General features: G+C 31.3%; 1 protein-coding gene across 1 annotated transcript in view; it reads right to left on the reverse strand.

Moving 5' to 3' along the window:
* Positions 1-6,526: 6,526 nt before the first annotated feature.
* Positions 6,527-18,345, reverse strand: part of LOC130449645 (low-density lipoprotein receptor-related protein 4) — a 61,515-nt gene continuing 49,696 nt past the window's right edge. Inside the window, exons 26-27 of the mRNA XM_056787592.1 lie at positions 8,106-17,533; positions 6,527-6,587 (exon numbers count right to left, since the gene is read on the reverse strand). Coding sequence (XP_056643570.1) covers positions 17,363-17,533 — 171 coding nt within the window. The 3' untranslated portion in view covers positions 6,527-6,587; positions 8,106-17,362. The remainder of the gene's footprint in view (positions 6,588-8,105; positions 17,534-18,345) is intronic.

Genomic DNA, 18,345 nt, shown 5'->3' on the forward strand with positions numbered 1-18,345 from the left:
TGGTTGCTGTGCTAAACAAATTCTAAAGAATGTGGTGTCTACAAACTTGAAACATATACTGAATAGATTGCATACTTTTTGATACAGTGATAATTTTAAAGCAACTACCGCCGACATCTCTTGATCAGACATCTCATTTAACTGAACAATTAAAATTTGTCTATGGTTATAATATAGTAACTTTGTTTTGAAAGTTTCAAAATTGTGTAAAACTCTTTGGAAAATAGACTACTATTATTTAGTCACTAGAGCCGTTCCTTTCAAAGTGATTCGCGGTGGTATTTTACAAGCAACTACCGCTATCTCTAGGTTAGGCCTGGTACTTCTGGTGAGATCTGGGGTTTTCCCTTTAATTTTTTACGAATTTAGTGTCATTATAGTACAAAAATAAACTAGTTGCAGTAAATTATCTTTTTTATAAAATATGATATATACGGGACGAACATATTAAATATAACGTAAAAATTCGTTTTTTTATTATTGAATTCTTGAGGTAAATCACCAAATGTTACGAACTAATCTAAACTAAATTATAAGGGAGCTTGGCGTGAAATATATTTTCTGATTACATAATATTTTCTTGAGCGTATCTTATACTAATTATATATTTGATAGTTTCATTCATGACAGATCTGTTTAAAAGAAAAAAAAACACATTAATAATGTGTTTACACACAATTGATTAAGAATTATACTCATTACAGCATTCGATGATGACAGTAATGAATGTACATCATAAATTATAGTAGATTATTAATAAATATGTGACAATTTTGTCCATCCTTATATCCTTGAGAAGGTTTCCTTCTCATTTGTTATTAATTCAGTTTTCAATAACGTTTATTAGGTTATAAATGAATACTAAAATCACAAGACTATACAAAGAATCTTAACCAAAATAATTTAAATCTATAGCTCTTTTCACTTAAAATTATATCATCGTTTTTATTCAAAATTTGAACGTTTATTTAAGAAAAACATGTACAATAGTATTAATCAAAGTATTGCCTATCTGAAGCTATGACCTTTTACCATCTTTTTGGCAATTTATGGATCCCATCCCAATAGAACTGCGCCGGCTTGGCAGCTAAGAATGAGTTAAGCAAATTTTTGAGATCTTGCTCTGATGTGAACCGTATTCCTGTGAGGGCGTTCTGCATCTACCGGAACAAGGTCTGGGCTTTAAGGCGGGTGAGGTAAAACTTCCCATCCACTGTTTTCCGAATAGTTCTTAACTGAAATAGCAACGTGGGGCCGAACGTTATCATGATGGAAAATTATTGCCTCGTGTCTGGTCGCATTGAATTGGCTGGTTGGCCATTTTACATATGATTTTTTGCGCTTAGGGTTGTCGTAATGGATCCATTTTTCATCACCAGTAACAATCCGATGCAAAAATGTGGCTTTCCAGCAGCATTTCGGACATGCTAAACCGCCTTTCGACCTCTCTCGGCTTGAGTTCATGTAGAACCCAATTTCCTTGCTTTTGAATATATCCAGTTGCTTTTAAACGTTTTGAAATGGCTGCTTGAGTGACACCCAAAGATTCTGCGAGCTTTTCTTGTGATTGGCAACAATTTTCATCGAGTAATGCCTCTAGTTCTTCGTCTTCAAAGTTTTTTGGCTACCCAGAGCGTTTGTCGTCCTCAAAGTCAAAACCACCACTTTTAAATCGTGCAAACCACTTTTGGCACGTTCGCTCAGCTGGAGCATGTTCACCATAAACTTCCACCAAAATACGATGACTTTCGGCAGCATTTTTCTTCATATTAAAGTAATGAAGAAGAACTCTCCGCAAAAACACTTTTTCAGGAATAAAGTTCGACATATTTGAATGAAAAAAAAAAGATTGTTGTTAACGCTTCAAATTAATGACAAATATTGAAAAGACGTACAATAACAGTAGCATTCCAACGCAGGTTTGGAATATTGGAACGATGTAATATCATACAAGTTACGCCATCTCTTATCAAACCGCACGAATTAATTTATAGACCATCTCTATTAATCTGTACTCCCCCGGAGAAACCTCCGTTAGGTTTTAGATAATTTGCCATTTCTTTTCATAAGTCTTCTGCGTCCCCCAATCAAAGCTTGAAATCTATAGCTCTTTTCACTAAAAATTATATCATCGTTTTTATTCGAAATTTGAACGTTTATTTAAGAAAAACATGTACAATAGTATTATTCAAAATATTGCCCATCTAAAGTTATGATGAAACAACAAGATTATACAACGCGTGTCCTAAAAAATCTATGCCATGTGCTTGCCTGCAGTTGGAACGGTTTTTGTCTTCTTTAGAGCCGGTTTTCCCTTTTGAGTCCATCGTTTTGATTCTTTCTTTATTTCGGGTGTGAAGTGATGGAACCACGCTTTACCCATGGTTATCAAACGACTTTATTTCTGTGAAACATTGCCAAACACTCGATGGAAACATCTTCTCGTCGCTTTTTTTTGTTCCACGACGAGTAAACGCGGCATCCATCTTGCAAATAACTTTTCCATGCCCAAATTTTTAGTTAATAAGCGATGTAACGAACTTTTTGAAACGTCTACTACGTCTGCTATCTCGTGCACTTTCAGTCGACCATCATCCAGTACCAATTCGTGATGTGCTCCAACATTTCTGGAGTAGTTCACCGCGATGCTGAAAACGTTCACTATTGATGGCTACAAAACAAATACTAAACAACGTGGAGTCAGGTCAGATACTTCTGAGAACATTCTCGTAAATCTCATTTAATTGTAGACAGTTAAAGTTTGTCTATGGTTATAATATAGTATAACTTTATTGTGAAAGTTTTAAAAGCGTGGATAATAAACAACTATTTGTTGAATTAGAGGGCCATTCCTTAAATATTTCCAAAGTGATTGTCCTCTAACTCCATTCCTTTATGAAGACCTGATTCCAGTTCTTATTAACTCAATAAGGAGGTCAAAGCATGTCAAATTCTTGAATACACTCTTATTTATAAGCTAGATGCCATCGGTTTATTCTGCAACTTCTATAAAAGTGCAAGATATCGATTCAGGATACAACTTTGGCTTTGAAAAATTGCATTAGAGTCAAAGATAAGGAGATGTTGATCTTTCGCAAGGATTGTAGAAACTGAAATTCACCTTAGCATTCAAATTAACTGAAGCAATAAGTTTCCTTAATCCTAATAAGATTGACAACGATCCAAACCATCCGTGTAACTGACACCTGAAGCATTTTACATCTAGTTGATCACAAACAGAAGCAACGCCACTACATTGGAAGAAACAGTCAGTGTTTTCAGACGAATTTAACTAAATAAGATGGAAAACTATTCCAGATGTTATAGAGTAGATGATTTCTGGATGGAAATTATCGAAAACAGTAGTTGTTGTAAAAAAGATATTGCAACTTTCTGTAATTTTTCACGGTAATGGGAGAGGACTTGTATGCCAAAGAAACTGGAAATAAAAAAGAAAAAAAATCTTGAAGACTCTCAAAAACAGCGTTAGTGATGGAATTATTTGACATTATTTGACGAAGTAGAAGATATCATTCTGAACCTCCAACCATCAAGTTTTGATTTGGGGACGCAGAAAACTTATAAAAAGAAATGGCAAATTATCTAAAACCTAACGGAGGTTTCTCCGGGGGAGTACAGATTAATAGAGATGGTCTATAAATTAATTCGTGCGGTTTGATAAGAGATGGCGTAACTTGTATGATATTACATCGTTCCAATATTCCGAATCTGCGTTGGAATGCTACTGTTATTGTACGTCTTTTCAATATTTGTCATTAATTTGAAGCGTTAACAACAATCTTTTTTTTTCATTCAAATATGTCGAACTTTATTCCTGAAAAAGTGTTTTTGCGGAGAGTTCTTCTTCATTACTTTAATATGAAGAAAAATGCTGCCGAAAGTCATCGTATTTTGGTGGAAGTTTATGGTGAACATGCTCCAGCTGAGCGAACGTGCCAAAAGTGGTTTGCACGATTTAAAAGTGGTGGTTTTGACTTTGAGGACGACAAACGCTCTGGGTAGCCAAAAAACTTTGAAGACGAAGAACTAGAGGCATTACTCGATGAAAATTGTTGCCAATCACAAGAAAAGCTCGCAGAATCTTTGGGTGTCACTCAAGCAGCCATTTCAAAACGTTTAAAAGCAACTGGATATATTCAAAAGCAAGGAAATTGGGTTCTACATGAACTCAAGCCGAGAGAGGTCGAAAGGCGGTTTAGCATGTCCGAAATGCTGCTGGAAAGCCACATTTTTGCATCGGATTGTTACTGGTGATGAAAAATGGATCCATTACGACAACCCTAAGCGCAAAAAATCATATGTAAAATGGCCAACCAGCCAATTCAATGCGACCAGACACGAGGCAATAATTTTCCATCATGATAACGTTCGGCCCCACGTTGCTATTTCAGTTAAGAACTATTCGGAAAACAGTGGATGGGAAGTTTTACCTCACCCGCCTTAAAGCCCAGACCTTGTTCCGGTAGATGCAGAACGCCCTCACAGGAATACGGTTCACATCAGAGCAAGATCTCAAAAATTTGCTTAACTCATTCTTAGCTGCCAAGCCGGCGCAGTTCTATTGGGATGGGATCCATAAATTGCCAAAAAGATGGTAAAAGGTCATAGCTTCAGATAGGCAATACTTTGATTAATACTATTGTACATGTTTTTCTTAAATAAACGTTCAAATTTTGAATAAAAACGATGATATAATTTTAAGTGAAAAGAGCTATAGATTTAAATTATTTTGGTTAAGATTCTTTCTATAGTCTTGTGATTTTAGTATTCATTTATAACCTAATAAACGTTATTGAAAACTGAATTAATAACAAATGAAAAGGAAACCTTCTCAAGGATATAAGGATGGACAAAATTGTCACATATTTATTAATAATCTACTATAATTTATGATGTACATTCATTACTGTCATCATCGAATGCTGTAATGAGTATAATTCTTAATCAATTGTGTGTAAACACATTATTAATGTGTTTTTTTTTCTTTTAAACAGATCTGTCATGAATGAAACTATCAAATATATAATTAGTATAAGATACGCTCAAGAAAATATTATGTAATCAGAAAATATATTTCACGCCAAGCTCCCTTATAATTTAGTTTAGATTAATTCGTAACATTTGGTGATTTACCTCAAGAATTCAATAATAAAAAAACGAATTTTACGTTATATTTAATATGTTCGTTCCGTATATATCATATTTTATAAAAAAGATAATTTACTGCAACTAGTTTATTTTTGTACTGTAATGACACTAAATTCGTAACAAATTAAGGGGAAAAACCGCAGTAGTACCAGGCCTAACCTAGAGATAGCGGTAGTTGCTTGTAAAATACCACCGCGAATCACTTTGAAAGGAACGGCTCTAGTGACTAAATAATAGTAGTCTATTTTCCAAAGAGTTTTACACAATTTTGAAACTTTCAAAACAAAGTTACTATATTATAACCATAGACAAATTTTAATTGTTCAGTTAAATGAGATGCCTGATCAAGAGATGTCGGCGGTAGTTGCTTTAAAATTATCACTGTATCAAAAAGTATGCAATCTATTCAGTATATGTTTCAAGTTTGTAGACGCCACGTTCTTTAGAATTTGTTTAGCACAGCAACCAATATAAAATCTGAACTAGATTTTACTCGTTCGTAATCAACAGTAAAATATTGGTAGCACAGTTTAAACGAGGCCGTACCACCTGCAAAGACCAGCATCGCAGTGGTCTACCGAATGAGGTAACGGTTCCAGAAATGTTGCAGAAAATCCACGAAGCGATACTGGATGATCATCAATTGAAAATCATCGAGTATTTGGAAATGTTCCACAGAAATAAATGGATGAAACGTGGGTTCATCTCTTCACACCCCAAACAAAACTGAAAAGGGAGAACCGACTCCAATGGTGGTAAAGACCGTTCCATTTACACGCGAAAGGAAAAACTGTTATGTGCACTTATTGCAACGTTTGAGCTTAGAAATCAAGCATTTGGTGTTGTTTCATCAAGACAATGCACCAGCTCACACATCCGTCATTGCGATGGCCAAATTTAATGAATTAAAGGTTGAATTGCTACATCATGCATCCTATTCGCCAAATGTAGCCCCTTCGGATTATTTTGGGTTTCCATACTTGGACCAATAGCTCGGAGGTCAAAGATGTTCCAATAATGAAGAGGCGATGTTGGAAATTAATGCCTATTTTGAGGAGCTTGACGATTCTTATTATATCGCTGGGAAAAGGGTATAGAACTAAATGGAGATTCGTTTTTTTTTCAAAATTTTTGTGTTTTCTTTGTTGGGTTAGGTCTATCCTTGTATTCTATTTTCAAATTTCCAGTATTAACCTTCAGATTTCTCTTCTGTAGTTCCTTTTCCCAAATCTTTATCTTATTCATTAAATCCCTTTTGGTAAAGATCATTCTACGGGGTTTAACCTATAATATTCCAATCTTATTTTTTCGAAATATCTTTTTGTTATTTTAATTATATTATTTATAATTTTTAACAGCAGCATCCCTTGTTGGTAACTAGAATTTTATTTGTGTTTCGGATTTATCGAACTGTTGTTCTACAATGTCAAAAGCTTTGTGTAGGTCTAAGGCTAATTGTGAAGTAGTTCCGTTTCACGGTATATAAAATTATTTTTTATTGTGATGGGGTGTATGGAATTAAACAACATTAAAACATTCAAATTTTATTGATCATGTGTCTCATCGGAGGCGTCTGATAAGATTCATGATTATAAGGGTACGTGATTGTTTTATATTAACATAAATATCTATAAATATATCTTAACAGTTGAAAAACATTTATTAGGGTATACTAAAGAATCTTTCTTATTTATAGAATTTTTAAAAATTATATTGTATACAAAAACAATCCAATTTTCATTTCTAAATTGGTGATATTTTTTATGTAGCCAAATAATTGTTTTAGTTTCACAAAATAATATATTTGCAGCCTACTTTACCAACGAATTTATCTTCTATGCCTCTAAAGGGTTAAAAAGGTGGTTTGTTATGTGACAGAATTGAATTAAAATAATTAAATTAAATAATATTATAATAAATTCGCTCTACCTCAATATATTGTACACAAATAATTAAAATTTTGAAGAATCGTGAAGTAAATGGTCAAAGAGTATTCTTTTGGAGGACCTTTATCCAACCGAATAGGTTTCCTTTCAAAATATTGGACAAAAATCACTAAAAATTCGAAATACTTTAAAGTTGTGGTGTAAATGGTCAAAAAGTCATCTCAAAACATGGGACACAAATCACTAAATATAAAAAAAAATAAAATTTTTGTATTAAAAGGTCAAAAACTGATATTTCGGAGAACTATAAACCACACAAATACGCTCTATCTCAATATATTGTACAAAAATCATTGAGAGTTTGAAGAATTGTGGAGTAAATAGGCACAAAGTGCTCTTTTGGAGGACCTTAAGCTAACCGAATAGGTTTCATCTCAAAATATTGAACAGAAATCACTAAAAGTTCAAAATACTTGAAGTTGTCAGGTAAATGGAGGACCTTAAACTAACCAAATACATTCCATTTCTAAATATGAAGTTGTAAATGGTCAAAAACTGATATTTTGGACAACCTTAAACCACCAAAATACGCTCAATCTCAATATATTATACAGAAATCATCAAAAGTTCGAAGAAAACTTAAGAATTGTGAGGTAAATTATATAACATGTTACTTTTGAGGACCATAAACTAATTGAATAGGTTCCATCTAAAAATATAGGACGTGAGTCACTGAGGTTGAAAGAAGACTTGAAAGTTTTGAAGTAAATGGTCAAAACTGCTACTTCGGAAAACCATTAACTTCCCGAATATCTTCCATCTTAAAATATAGGACCGAAACCATTGGAATCTTAAAAAAGATTCAAAAGTTGTTCAATGAATGATCAAAAATAAACAGAATGAAATAAAATTTACTAGTTAGGCGAATATGAAAACTACCTAATTTATTTTCAATGAAGTTATTATGATAAATGAAATTTTAATAGATGTAAACAATATTTTCACCTTATAAATAAACACTTGAAGGAGTAGACTTCATTTGAAACATACCTTTTATGCACAATCAATTTTTCTGCATCTAATATTCACTCTGTATCTAGAACAATATTATATAACAAAATTGGATCTTGTTAAATTGAATATACTTCAAATAAAAATCCTCAATCTTAATACACAAATTAACACCGTTTATCCAGAAGCGCCATATTGAATCACGTGGTACTTCTTCTAGTTTTTCTTTTTCGTATATAGCCTTTTATCTAATAGCAATTATTTGAAATCATCAACGATTATAACAATTATTTGGCTATTTCCTTCTAAATCCTATGTAGATTATTTGAGCGACTTATTTTTTAATACATTGAGCTGATAACATTCAACGCGAATTATAAACAAATTCTCCCTAAGAAATTATTTTTAATTCTTCAGAAAAAAATAATAACTCGAGCCTTATAAAACAAAAAATTTAGAATTCATATTTTTTTATACACGTGTAAATAATATAATTAACCGTGTATAAGGCTGGAGTTGACTTTTGATTTATTAGTACAAAAAATTTAAGCTCAGTTATATTAATAATAAATCACATGATTTTCTTAGTATTTTTTTTTATCCACTTCAAGTACAATCCTCCTGAGCCAAAGAAGATTGTACTTCTTATAGATTTGAATTAGTAGACGGTACAGAATTACTAAATTCCATAGTTTAAAGAAAATGTTTTGAATTTTATAACCGACGATAATACAGGGTGACACAAAAATGAGGTTGTACAACGTAATTTGATCGAGAAACCAGAAAAATCACTAAACTTTAATATAGATTTAAAAGTAGAAGAAGAACCAACTAAATATTGAGGTAAACTCCAACTGTATAGTAGATAAGATAATTTGGTTCATCTAAAACATAACCTCGAAATGTGGCACGTTTGCCATGTCTCTAAAAATTTTTTTTAACATTTTCTTAACGTTTCGGTTATAGAAATTCTGTAGTCTTACCTCCCACTATACATATCCGCTAAAAAATCTGTACATCAAGAATTATTTTCATCTAAAAACGTTATATAAATTTATACAAGTCAACGATCTATCAATAAAGATATATTACACGGAGAAAAATGTTTTAAAAAAATACTATTCAACGTTTAACAGTTATATAAAGATGGTTATTATTAAAAAAACAACTTTAGTTTTCACAATAACCGTTATATACGAGTAGATCATTACAATTTGTCTACGACTATAGCAAAAAAATGGTATGTAAATCGTGTTTTGTGCCGCTACGTTTATTATGCTTTTAATTTTTAACGTATGTAATAATGTAGGAATTCAACCTATAAAAGGTTTATTTACTAACTAATAAATGAAAACTGTATTATAACAGCACACGCTACGTTGCCGGAAACGATAACATCGTGATCACCAAGCAGACAACAGCTCAATGTTTTTATTAAACCTATGACGACAGAACTGAAAACCAATGAGAATAGTTTTCTTATGTAGTTAAAGATTTGAAATTTTTCCACTTTTAATCAGTTTATAAAAAAACAACTATTAAAATGTAATTTAATACATTGTCAAACTACTTTTTAGTAAAAAAGTACAATTTTCCATTACTTTTGATAATATAGAGTGTACCAAAATCAAAATACACTCAAATTATTTATTTTTGAGAAACATAGACAATTTCCTAGATAAAACGTCAAAAATACAAGTGATAGTAATGTAGGTTCACATCTTTGGGCCATATAATTCAAAATCATTCCGATATTGATGAATATATATATTTAATGAGCTTAACCTTGATTTTAAATTTGATTATTGACTACAGAATAGCCACATGTCATAATTAGCATCATTAATTATAATTTCCACTGTATTTTTTCACTCTTACAATATCTGGAAGACCAAATAAGAAATCATAGTGGATATGGACAGGATAATAATGAAGCAAGATCTAACTTTACAAAATGAAAATGTTGTATTGTTGCTTTGGTCACAATTTGAGGTTTGGAAAAAAATAGCATAAAGGAAACCAAATTAACCTAATTTTGGGTTGAAATCAGATAATTGGGCAATGAAAAAGAAATTTTTCAATCCACCCACCATAGATGTAAAGTGCTGTTTACCATTTCAAAACAAATGAAAATGTTGAATCCCAACAAGAGTTACATTTATATTTGTGCGGAGAGCGCATGATCTCTTTTACGTGTGGAAGAGCTCATGCAAACGACTTGTGCCTTGACATGTCGCTGTTATAATATGTAAGATGTTCTATTGTATAGATATTTCTTTTATTGTTCTTATTAACAGTTATTTGTTTGAAAATATCTTCAAATTCACGAGTAAAAAAATTAAGTAAATAATTCAATTTATCTTAATTTAACATGTTTATCGTGACTTCGATGAATCGTTTTTTCATATTACTGCTGATCCTGAGATCAATAAAAGATAAAAATAGTCGCAGACATTATTTAACAAACCACTTTGATACAGGGAATAGTAAGCAAAAAGTGATTCATATTGTTTTGTAAATATCTGCACAATATGATCCACTTTGAAAGTAATAAAAATAACTAAAAATTCGATTCATAAACTATATTTGATAATTTATAATCAACAATTTCCCAGAATATTTAGCGGATAATACTATTATATATGTACAATATTCTCAATTAACACCCAAACCAAATTCACTTCCAGTGGCTGTCAAAAGAATTTATAAAAATTAAAATTCAATAAACGCCACTGCTTTCTGTACATAAATATATCATATAGAATGGTAATATAGTTAACTACATTATGGATCAGTACCTATATAAGTATTATAGTCAGAAAGCTAGTGATGAAACATTTCATGAAGTGCTTCCTTGAAATTTTGTCTTCTAATACTTACTAGAAAGATGAGAAGAAGTTACAAAAAATTATGCCTCAAAAAAGTGATTTATCAAATCAGAATCAAATGAGAAGTTAATTTAAAAGCAAAGGTAGGCACTTTTGAGAGGATTAACATTCAAGTTGTTTGTAAAAATACAAAACTTTTAGACAATATGAAATTTTAATAACAGAAAGTCACTCTTTAAACAAAGGTATGCAACGACTATTTTCGAGTTTATTGAAACAGAAACAAGTCTGTCAACGGAGACAGGTTTACTCAATAGATCTATCTAATTGAGTTAAAAATATTAAGGGACTTCATGAAACGTGTGCCTTTAGCTCGTAGACTATCACAGTTTTTACAACAAGCAACATGGAAGATTAAAATTACCTGATATATAACTTTTGGATAAGTTAAATAAGTCTCTAGCGTTTAAATGCAATGAGGTAATTATTACTTACATTTTTTACAATGGTAATTGGAATTAACGTTCCACCATGACTTTAAAAATATGTTATTATCTCTTTATAACCACTTAATAAGACATTGCTACGTACTGTAAGATATTCTCTTCTAAACAGTTATGAAAATAACTAATTATATCTTTCACAATACTCAATTACTTATAAAAACAAACAAATTATGACAGAAATGTCAGTTGTGACAATTGACAAATCGTCGAGTAAGTACCGGCTTTGGGAATATAATTTCCTCTGTTATACAAGAAATGATTCCACTCACACTTTGTATAATTGAATTCAGTTTAGTGGTTACAAATGTCAACATTTTCAGTTCTAGCAATTTGTTGCATGACTGCCAACTTTTGGAATGTTATTTCCCCTGATACAGAAGAAATGATTCCACTCAACTATGGAATTTAGTGGTTCCAAATGCAAACTTAACGCAAAAGCTCTTCCCTGTTGTTTGTCTTATTTTTTCCCTAAATAGGTTATAAGGTACATGCTGACTACACATAAATTAAAAAAATGTTCTATCCTTTTTCGTTTTCATTCAAAATTTATTTAAAAAACTTTTAAATCGTTCCTGTATTCAAGAATATTGTAATAATGAATTTCGCGCTTTTTTGACATAAATAGTAAAAATTTCAGTACAAATACTGATCCATCGTTTTCCATCCTAACAATCCTCTCTTCTTTCAGTCTTTTTTTTTGACACAACTGTGGTACTGGTTATAAAAAATATTTTTGAAATTTCATATAGCATGCATTCGTGAGCAGATAATAAATTATCTTTAAATTAATTAGACATATTATAGAGCCAATGAAAAGTTAGGAACTTTGATGCCTATAAAAGTAGATTACTATTATTATCAACTTGAATGAATTTTCCAAATCTGCAGAACCATCCATCATTTATCGCTACAAGGATTATTATGACTCTTAAAAGTCTTATATTATTGAGAAAAACTCAATCACCTTGTTTTTTAATGTAAACACACCAACTAGAACACAATTACACTTTTCTGGTCCTTCGAGCCTACTACAAAATAGTTTGCTTGTTCATATCCGGCTCGAAGGACCAGATAGTGTAATTGTATTAGTATATCGTAGTTAACAGTATTTTAAGTACGAATATCACCAAAAATTCCAACTAAGCCACGCTTTTTATAAAGAATTCACATCGAGATGAACAATCAATGATAAGTCTTATAACAAGCATTGTTGATGGTTTCTGTAGTGGTACCATGATTAGTAAACATGTCTTTTATGATAACTCGTACAACTATTATTTATTTTTGTACTAAAATTGAAACTATTGAAACACCATGCCTTTTATAATAAACACACTCTTTACTACCACTAGACCAAAACAATAATACTATCCTTGGTCCTTGGAGTCTTTCATACATCGCTGGATCATATCCAGCTGGTCCTTTCTGCATGAATACTCCCCATAGCTATGCTGAAGGATCAACTTGAACTTGGATGGATAGTCCCATAGCTATGTTGAGGAATAAACTTGAACTTGGTTCTTTATATAGTGGTACCAGGGTTAGTAAACATGTTTTTGATGGGACTGCAAAAAATTTATTTGGAAATGGTGGAATATCTCTCAGAGAACGCCTTGGAGCGAAATCGCTACACTTTTTCAATAAAATTCTGTAAGACCTCGCCATTTAGAAAGAATCTACGTGAAACCTTATGTAGTACCTCAGTAGGGTAATCTTTAGTGACAAATTAACTTTAGGTCTTTGGAGAACCATTGTAGGTGCTTTCTGTAATGGTTAACATGTTTGTTATGGCTCGGGCGCCAAACAATCTTTCAAGCGATATTCTCTTCTAAACAGTTATGAAAATAACTAATTATATCTTTCACAATACTTAATTACTTATAAAAACAAACAAATTATGACAGAAATGTCAGTTGTGACAATTGACAATTCGTCGCATGAGTGCCATCTTTGGGAATATAATTTCCTCTGTTATACAAGAAATGATTCCACTTACACTTTGTATAATTGAATTCAGTTTAGTGGTTACAAATGTCAAAATTTTCCTTATGTGGTGCCCCATTAGGGTAATCTTTAGTGACAAATCAACATTAGGTCTTTGGAGAACCATTGTAGGTGCTTTCTGTAATGGTAAACATGTTTGTTATGGCTCGGGCGCCAAACAACCTTTCAACGGACTGAACAACCAAAAATCAATATCCTCAAAATTTACAAAAATACTACACGAACTACTTAATTGTTGTAGTTAATTGTTGCTCGAACCTTCCAAGGGGAAACAACTTTGCACTTACAAGCAACATAATTCTGCAACCAGTTATACATACCACGTCTGGCAAATTTCGAATAAGCTTGCGTCCTGTAGACCAAGACTTAACCTCTAAAGAAAATAAACCCAACACTCAATTTGTTTAAATTAAAATAGTACAGCAAAAAGACAAATTAAATTGTATCAAATAACTTAAATTTCGGAAACCCAGTATGTCACCGACAAGTATATACAAAACTACAAAAGAGATATGAAATATAAATATTTCTACTCGAAGATAATATGACAAAATATCTTATGAAGAAAAGAAGTTGGTAAGTTTATATCGTATAATGTTTATAGCAACAAAAGTATGTAGAATGTTTTGGAACAAAATTTCTTCTTTCTATTAAATCTCATAAAACCATGTTTTTGATAAAGAATATACGTCAAGACTTATTAGAAGCATCGTTAGGGCTCCTTCACTGATCAGATTGAAGGATTAACTCAAAGCTGCATGAAAATCTTAATAAAGGCGGTTGTTTTCTTATATATTAGAAGACAAAAACTTGTATCATTTGCAATAATTCAATCACCAAATTAGTAATTGCTTTCCATATAGTTGTAAATCTATCATTTATTTATTGTGAACAAAATTAACTAAATAAGCTGCAAACTCCTCAATCATACGTTCTTTTAATTGAGCTTATTTGATCTCTTCTAGTAGCATCCTCAAGTTCTTCATCTGCCAGTATTTTAGATACAGGCATTGAACTCATTGAGATGAATTAGTCACTAACTGAGCTTTTCTGAATCTCCTACATTCTTTCCCCTTTGTTTTTCCTATAGAATGACATGGTTTTCATATCTGAGATTCTACTGTACAATATATTTTAGCCTGCTGGTGTTTTTATGTATATTACAATGTCTTTTTCCATAATATGGGCCCTTGTTTCATGATTCATTAGTGTTTTAAAATTTTTATTATCAACTTTCTTGTGTTAAAATCATTATTTCACTTTGGAACTTGGATTTACTATCAAATGTTGATAGGAAATGATAATTATAGTAAACTACTATGAACCCATCAAAGAATGTTGAAAATTAACAATTCCCGTTTTCAATTAATGTTCAATTGACAAGTCATTTGGTAAGATTGGAAACTTAACCTCAAAAATTTTCGACATCCTCTTCGTTGGCACTTGAACTATGCATAATAAAAACATTGAACAATTATATTTTCACGGAATATTTCCAATGAGAAAGTTGATATGGAATTACATATAAAATATTTCCACATTTTTTTTTGTAATAATTTCTGAAGACGAATAAACAATCAAAGGTATTGTCATCATTGGCTCAACCAAGCAACGTTAGAAAATTGAAAGATATACAAAAAAGGCCTTAATATTATTATTATTATCAATAATATAAAATTTATGTACAAAATTAAACTCAAACGGTACCTATAGTATTTAATTGTTGTTAATTTCTTCAAGTTACTTTTCAAAATGGTTACGCCAATGACCCAACGGGATATGTAGGTAACATTTATTGGAAACACTATATTACGTTTAATTACATCATCAACAATATATCAATACCCTAAAATATTTCTGTGGGAATTATCAACGCTGCAACCTGTTTCTTACTTACACAGTCATCTTCAGACATTCGTCAATAGTATTTTTATACAATCAAGTTAGAATGGGTTTAAAAATGGAGACCTGTCCTCTTCATATTAAAAGAAAGTAGATTATTGAAATTTGTGGCATTTTTTGCATTTCTTCAGCACTATTGTCTTCAGCTTATAGAAAACAAATAACACTTCGCAAATCACTCTTGGCGGGAGCTACAATAATGGCGGACGTGTTTACGTGGTTATAACACAACGCCGACTGACGTCTGAATGTCAACAATGGCGGAGTGTGTAGTACGAGAGCTTCGTAGTCGGCAACAGCACATGCCCGCTTTTATCGCTGCACGGAGCGATCGGAGGTTGAAAAAAAAACGTCCCTTGTAATAATAAACAATTTAATATTTACTACACCAGAACTCGCTAAGTAGAAACAGGTTGCATTGTTTTCCGAAAAAAATGATGCGTTCAAAACGTCGTTTAATTAGGATGTAATTGGGAGGTAGATTAAAAATTGAAGGACATAATTTGGGGACAAAAATAATTCCATCAAACTTCACCCACTTGTTCACAAATTACAGCCTTTTGAAATTAGCAAATATAAAAATATTGAAAATAACCAAATTAAATGATTTTTTTGTTAATTAGCTTCATTTTTTAAGTACTTTGGGGGAGGAAATTCGTAAAAAAAACACAAGTTATTCATATATTTCTATGAAATATTTTCTAAAACAAATTTTATTAGATTTAACCTAAAATTTAGTTCAAACAGTTTTGCTAAAAGCTATTTGTAATGGGAACCATTTTAATAACCTAAATCACACTACTAGAAATCAATACTAATACTTGAAATAGTATCTCAATCAATTTAACGTGAGATCTGGAGGTTGTATTATACTCAGTCAGTTTTTATTCTTTATGAACACAAGTATAAACAACTGTCGAATAAAAATTCCTAATTGATAAGCAATCAAATGTCAAAAGTCGACAAAACGTGGATTGTCGGAACGATATCGAACAGTCAGAGTCATCAAATTTTAATATCGGAACGCAGTACTTGTATTTTTTCAAACTAATTAAGTTGGCTATTCTGTTGATCCATCCCTGTTTGGACTATGTATTCTATATACGAAAAAACAACACAAGGATAAACAACTGTCAAATAAAAATTCCTAATTGATTAGCATTCGAATGTCAAAAGTCAAAACAAATCTTTTGACATATGATCAAACGATTAATGTTTATTTTGTTATTTCATCAGTTCGTAGTTGTCATTGTTTTATTAGAATATAGAAACAGTACTTGTTAATATTAATTTACTATTCAGTACTCAATATCATCGCTGCCAATCTAGTAACTTTTTAGTGGTGTGATTCGGGATCTCTGGAATTAAGTTGGCATTGACACATTGTATCAATCCGATAAATGTCAAAAATTTCAATTCTTTAGGTTAAATAAAATAAAAACACAAATGTAGTTATTATTTTTTTTTTCGTATTTAAGGCTAATTAAAAATCATAATTCGTATCAATTGAATCATAAAAAGAAGGGAATTAACTGAAAATCTTATAATAAACACTAAAAATTAATTATAATCGAAATATTTTCTCAACTTTTGGCAATCAAACGTCTGTAACTTCTTTTTGTATCTCAAACTGGTAATTATGTCATCAATTCGCAACGTATCTAAAGTTTTGAATTGACCCGAGCTTTTGACTGCATCATTTTGATTCCTTAATAAATTAGTTCATTCGTTAAAAAAGTTTGAAAAATATAAATCAAATTTAACATTATCAGACTTTGAGTCTGTCTATAATATCATCATTTTAAATCTTTTTTTTTTTGGAGGGGCGTAGGGGGAAATAGTTACTTAACTATTATTACAACTTTTTATTGTCGGTCACCTTAATTTGACTTTTTATCTACATTTATGCGAAATAGGACGAAATCAAGAAATTACTATTTTACGATTAAATAACTTACACTACAATTTAATCCCAAAGTAGTAATTTCTTCATTTAAATATCTTATCAGCATGTTTTCGCTCATATAGGTGACTCTATAAAGTTATTTAAGACTATTTAAGAAATCGTCTCGTTAACGTCGCTTTTATGTAAAGGCGTTATTGATGGTGACCTTTCCACCTCTGGTGTGACTGTCTCGCAATTTGAACTACACGGTGTCAAAATTGTTGGTATAAGACTGGCTATTTCTGGACTGCTTATACCAACTGTTTCTTCATACACCCTCTCCTGTAAATAAGAACCGAATAGTGCACCCTATCATCGACACAAAGCTCACTATCTGCATCATTTGAAACAATAAAAAAGAAATAAAATTTCAATTGAAGTTGCTGCTGATCTATACCTGACACTGATAGTTCAAAAGCAATGAAAATAATACCAAATACTACAAAAATCTCATAGATATAAATTATAATCAGAATTTTCTTGTGAAACGTATCCATAAAATCGTCTATGTCTTCATATGTTTCAATAATAACCGCATAAACTTCGTCAAAGCCTCTAACTAGCTTCCGTTATGCATTTGGAGACTTTAATTTCCCACACATTCAGTGTTTGTTCGACCTTGAAATTCTTATTTTATTGTTCCTCCTCAATCAAGTTTTCCATACATTTTTTAACAGTTCCAGTTTGAGTTTGGAAACTTTTATTGCCAATTTCTGTTGTCTGTTGAATTTTACTGGGGTCGCAGCTCAAGTTTCGAGATATGGCAACACTGATGCAAATATGTCAAATCTGTCATTGTCATTTTAATAGTGAACGTACTCAGAACGTGTTGTCATATGACATATATTCAGTGTTTATTCGACCTTGAAATACTTATTTTGTTGTTCCTCCTTAATCAAGTTTTCCATACATTCTTCATTTTATTTTTTAACATGTTTACATCTTCATAATTTTGAGTCTCAATTTCTGTATGGTTTGTTCATCAATTATAAAAATCTTGTCTTCTTATTTTTCAGGAACATCTAATTATACTTTGTCATGGTATCTAACTAGCTCCAGTTTGAGTTTGGAAACTTTTATTGCCAATTTCTTCG

The sequence above is a fragment of the Diorhabda sublineata genome, chromosome 10, assembly GCF_026230105.1.
Source record: "Diorhabda sublineata isolate icDioSubl1.1 chromosome 10, icDioSubl1.1, whole genome shotgun sequence".
Taxonomy (NCBI): domain Eukaryota; kingdom Metazoa; phylum Arthropoda; class Insecta; order Coleoptera; family Chrysomelidae; genus Diorhabda; species Diorhabda sublineata.